Raw genomic sequence first — 5,420 nt, forward strand, 5'->3', positions numbered from 1 at the left:
TACGATTTGAACTTAGATTTTGGTATGCCAAATAAGAATTTGCCCCAGATTTCGCGGTTAACCGAATATAGATGTGAAAAGTTGGGAAGCGGGTCATGGTGTACTATTGGCTATTTACTGAAGATTGTCTCTATTAGATGTTCATTTAGTTGTGTGTACTCTGTATAGATAAAATAAACGCCGATCAGATGCTTAGAAGAATCTTCAAGTAGGGCCTTGAAAGGGATGAATACAGGGCCATTCTATTGGGTGTAATAATAAAGGACAACCAAAGGACCATTCCCTCTAAGTTTGGTTCGAGTTGCCCCAGTGGTTAGAAAGGTGTCGAAATTCGAAAAGTTAACGAACAAATAGACAACGAAAATGGATTCAAAATTATGACAATGGCTAATACTAATTGGCTAAGTGAATTAAAAAGTACAACATCATTATCATATGATTGTAAACACCAGCTTTTAAATTCATACATAAACCCTGTTATAGTCTATTGCTTTGTGTTTTTTAGAATTATTATCATAAAGTCCTTTATCTGGAAATAAATGCTCGAGTTGGAGAGAAAGCATTACCAGTTTATATGCAATTCACTAATTACTTTTACATTTCTTCCTGCATATGTTGATTAAAATACGTTAAACGATTTTAAATGAAAATCAAAGAATCTTGCTCAAATTGACACTAAGGTCTGTATTGATTTTGCTTGATCTCTTTAAATCTTCACAGAAGATCATCCTGCAATTATCAAGTAAAAGAACACCAATACAAGTTCTGTTTCTTCGATATATTGAGTATTGTATATGCTTGTTGGACATTGTAAATGTTGAAATTCTTTCCAAAAACGATTCCTTTTTTGAGATGGGCATCCTACACTCAAAATTACCAATCATTTGCAATGTCATACTAGAGCTGCGTTTCACTGCAGAACTAATTCTTAGTTACTTGTCTCCTGGCACTTGAAAAAAGTATGTGTTAAGTGCCAATCTGCATAAGAATCAGACAGTGGTGAAAAGATGACAAACAAAAACCCACTCAAGTTAACATTAAATTATGTTCAGAATGTATAATGGTGCATGAAATTAACATTCGTTTCCTTTTCCTGTTCTGGTTATTCAAGATAGAATTTGGTTGAAATGCACTTGAAATTAACAATTAAGGGGAGCTAACTTCGTAATTTGTTATCATTCTTACCAAAAGTTATCTACAGATTTTTCGAATTACCAAACACGCAGAAATGAAAGACCTACAATTTCTAACTCGGGATGAGGGTAACTTCAAGATAGGTTGGTTAGGTCTGTGGTTTTTTTTTCGGCCATGTTTTGATTTTTTTCCAAATTGCCTGATTCTTACAGAGACCAGGACTTAATGTGTATTGTGTTTTTGACATTGTTTAGATATTAATAATTAATTTATCTGTTTTTTGTTAACTGCAGAATTTATCAAAGTTATTCCTTACAACTGATTTATTAAAACTATTGTAAAGCGTATACATTTTGTATATATATAAATGTTTATAAATATTTATGATATTATGGCACAAATAAATATTTTGATTTGGCACTCGTCAATGGTTTCTGATCATAATGATCTAAAAGGAAGACAAGAACATGCTCATTTTTTCCGTTTCATCCATTTGCAATCGAAAACTTCCTCTGAAAATGGATCATCTTCATCTTCCTCTCCGTCAGAATGGTGTTTATAAGGAATGGGATCTGTAGGGCGAGGTTCAAAGAAATTCAAAACCAATGGCAAACTGACGATCTGAAAAAAAAGAATGAATAATGAGACAATTATTTGGAAGTGTATGTATTCAACCTAGTCTTAATACCTCATGTTGCATTTCACAAGAGCTCTTACCTTTAGGAAAGGTCAGCAAGTTCATATTTATATCCGATAGGAAGAGCCTTCTTTTGAAAAAAGAGGGACGTTGGAGTCCATAAAATTGTGTCTGGAGAGGGACCGAAAATGTAAAGCTGCCGAACCTACCTAACCCCTCCTATTTTTCAAAGGCAAAAAATTTGCACATTTGAGAGAATTTTTACAATTGTGTTAACCTTGTCTTCTCGACATCCTTAAAATCATGAGATACTTGCAACTTAACATGGAACAGTTAACAAACAAACAACCATTGTGGACAATTAAATAATTTCAACCTTAGTGTTACCTGAGTATGTTATATAGAGAAAAAATGGTGATATTCAACTCATACAGATTCTAATCCTTTATAGCTCACATGGCCCCAAGGAGCTACGTGAGTAATGGTCATTAATCAGCATCGATCTTTTATCTATAAACCTTTTCAAAAATCTTCATTGAAAATAAAACTATTATACTTGATTGAAATCCTTAGATACTAGTAGTCTAGTTTCAAGTATCCTCATACATCATAGAAAAGATTTTGAAAGTTAGGTAAAAGTCTTGATCGTAACAGCTCTTATTGAGGATAGAACATTATCTATAAGATATCAATAAAATTTCTGACAAATACTATTCGGTCATATCTCTGCCAAACTTTCACCAGCCTTAATATGATGATTGATGTATTGATGATTGTGCCAAAGATTCGTTTGAGTTGCTAAAATGTCTTGAAGGAGGACCGTATTCATGATAATCCACTATGTTGTCTATTCGCCAAATAGTAAATGAAGAAAAATTCCTAACATTTGCATCCATCAAAATGCTGTAAAACTTTTGTTGGACTGTAGGTACCTGTCGGTATCCTGGTATCTATGATGAGTTTATTCACATGATATTTGTGCAGGATTACTTCGTACCTAGACGTTGAACAAATATTAGTCAGGCACAACCGAGTACTCCCGTATGTAATTGACGAAGTCATTAGAAATAATTTGCTTCAAAGAGATACCTGTTGCATTAAGATCGTTAATCACTGGATATTTCTTGATATTTGCATAAAAGCTATTATATATAAATATATGTCTTATTATTAATAATCATACCAATGGATTACCATCAATTAGCTTTTTCACAAACAAATGTAGCTGCGATTCCCTTTCTTCTGCAATGCTTGTCTTGTCCCATTTTAACATTTGTATGACAGTCGAATCTACAAAGATATGATTTTATATCACAAATATGTACTTACATATAAATATTTACACAATTGATTTTCTTTATCAAATAATCGATTTAAAAATGGGTTGTCCGCGCCCGAAAGATTTGTACCTAACCGCCAAGTAATATATCAAATCAATTCCAATCAGTTTATTTCCTAATTAAAGGGCTCCTGAAAGCATATCAATTACAAACAAGAAAATAAGATGAAGAAAAAAGACAAACCTGTACACATTCATTAGAGACAATACATTAATCAAACATTATTATATGATTTATATAACATGTATAAAGATAAACAAAGTGTGAAAGAGCCAGCTTGGTGAAAAAAGATGTATATTAATGCTTCGTACAGTTAAATATAATATAACTTGTCATAGACCACCGAGTCAACCTAAATTTTAAAAGACATATTTTTGTGCTCGTTTAAAAAAATAAAGCATGTAATTTTCTTGTTTTTCTCTTAAAAAATCAAATGTATATCTGATTATTTAAGAAATCTCTAAATCAAATAGACCCATCTCCATTTGAAATAATGAAATAATTATATGATAATCGTATCTCTTAGAGAAATGAAGATATCTTCGATCGATGGTCATCCAAAATATGCTTTTTCAAATGTATGCTCATTAACTCCTCAAGATCATTTTTATAAAATACCTAATTTTTTAAAAGATACCCATTAAAATTTAAAAAATTTTTTTTTTGGGGGAAAAATGCAAAAATAGAATACCGCACGTCGAATTTCCATATATACTAGTGAAGGCTGTTGGAAACAGGAAAGCCGTTAGAAGCTCGGTTAGAAGGTAGGACACAAATATATAAGATAACTCATCAAAGATGCTTAACCTGCATGCCAACCTCGAAATGTCAACGCATCGGGTCTCGTTCCTTTTGTAGTTCATGCGATTCCATCAGTTTCTGTTTCTCACCGTGATTTGTCTTTTCCTAATCGATTTACGAGATTTTAACATCGACCTTTTTCAAAAGTCACTGAAGTAAATATAACTGATCAGTATTCGTATGTCATAATAAGTTTTATATTTCATCAATTCTTAGAGCAAGAATCTATTATTCTCCTTATACTATCAATAATATTCTTTGTTTGTGTGGTAACTGATCTGCCTTTATGTACAGCTTGTTGAGCAATAATGCAAAACGCAAGTTTGAAAATATCTTCATTACTTATCTATAGTATGTGTAACCGCCCTAACATAAATTAAGCAATTAATTATTGTGGTAATGGCATCTAATACCCCCAACAACTTGTCAATAAGTACAAGAGATAAATTTCCCATGAGGAATACATTAAAATACAGCTTTAAATCATTCATTATTTTTCATTTAGCGTTCAAATACAAACCAGGTAATTTTGGAAGATCTGTCAGTTTCTTATTCCGTTCAATTAATTTCTTTCTAAATTCTAGAAAATCTTGGTAACTTCGTCTTATACAACACGATCGTCCATCTGACCATAAAACATCAACAATAAACAAAAATTCTCTCCCTCGTTTTGATTTATCCTCCACAAAACCAGAAACTTCGGCAGACGACACAGCTAAGTTACATACAGCCAGTTCGTCATCTTGGAATAAAGTCATGTTCGGTATCCCATCATTTTAATGTTTTAATCTGTCACATGAACAATGTTGTAATGTGTTGAAATTCGATCCTTCTCTTATTAACGAGAAATACATGTACAACCAATACACAACGTATACACTTATAGTTATACATAAGATAGGTTTTATCACATCTACCTTTGTATATGTACACAATTGAAATTCGAGCCAGGTGTACAGTATATATACTGTAATAGATATAGTTAATAACCATCTAACTTTAACATAATTTACGCGTTTGGAGCAAAATGGTTGGGTATTGTACGAGAATTAATACAGAGAAAGAGAACTAACACATATAAACAATAAGAATGTAAATGTATAAGTCGAGATTTTAAGAAAAATACGGAAAAAGAGAGAAAAATATCAATTATTAAATATCAAATATCTAAATGCTGTCGCAAATAATGGGTTTACAACCTGTCAATCATTTTCTACATCATTCTGAAGCGTTTACGTGCCAATGGTGATTATTAATCATTCACGGCATAAATATATTTTTAAGGCGTGCATCGACAACCAGACTCTCGCATACCCTTTTGTTCAATCCTCGCCCTTTTTTCAATTTCATGATTAGGAACTGGTTCGCATATATATATATATTTATTATATAATAAGAACGTCTAAACCGAAGAGACAACTCTACGACAGATCCATATATATATTAGAATATTTTATTTTTGAAACTAGTGAAAGGTATATACTGCAAATTTACATGTTTTTTTCCCA

The 5,420-nt window shown here is 31.9% G+C and overlaps 1 protein-coding gene across 2 annotated transcripts; it reads right to left on the reverse strand.

Annotated features, from left to right (window-relative positions):
• Positions 1-1,434: 1,434 nt before the first annotated feature.
• Positions 1,435-4,867, reverse strand: LOC127702688 (uncharacterized). Of its 2 annotated transcripts, none has more exons than XM_052206989.1 (3): positions 4,433-4,855; positions 2,955-3,061; positions 1,435-1,755 (listed from the first exon to the last, which is right to left on the reverse strand). In XM_052206989.1, the coding sequence occupies exons 1-3, from the start codon at positions 4,668-4,670 to the stop codon at positions 1,606-1,608; spliced, it is 495 nt and encodes a 164-aa protein (XP_052062949.1). In that variant the 5' UTR covers positions 4,671-4,855; the 3' UTR covers positions 1,435-1,605. The 2 variants fall into 2 exon arrangements, with proteins under 2 accessions (XP_052062949.1, XP_052062950.1); XM_052206990.1 differs by having other exon boundaries at positions 1,634-1,755; positions 2,966-3,061; positions 4,433-4,867.
• Positions 4,868-5,420: the final 553 nt, after the last annotated feature.

The sequence above is a fragment of the Mytilus californianus genome, unplaced genomic scaffold (assembly GCF_021869535.1).
Source record: "Mytilus californianus isolate M0D057914Y unplaced genomic scaffold, xbMytCali1.0.p SCAF_5, whole genome shotgun sequence".
In the NCBI taxonomy this organism is placed as follows: domain Eukaryota; kingdom Metazoa; phylum Mollusca; class Bivalvia; order Mytilida; family Mytilidae; genus Mytilus; species Mytilus californianus.

Bases quoted from the DNA above. Each gene is read 5' to 3' on its own strand.
- LOC127702688 (XM_052206989.1), bottom strand. From the start codon at position 4,670: ATGACTTTATTCCAAGATGACGAACTGGCTGTATGTAACTTAGCTGTG. The intron at 3,062-4,432 runs GTTTGTATTTGA...ATATCTTTGTAG, and splicing joins AGATCTTCCAAAATTACCTG to ATTCGACTGTCATACAAATG. The intron at 1,756-2,954 runs GTATGATTATTA...CTTTTTTTTCAG, and splicing joins TAATTGATGGTAATCCATTG to ATCGTCAGTTTGCCATTGGT.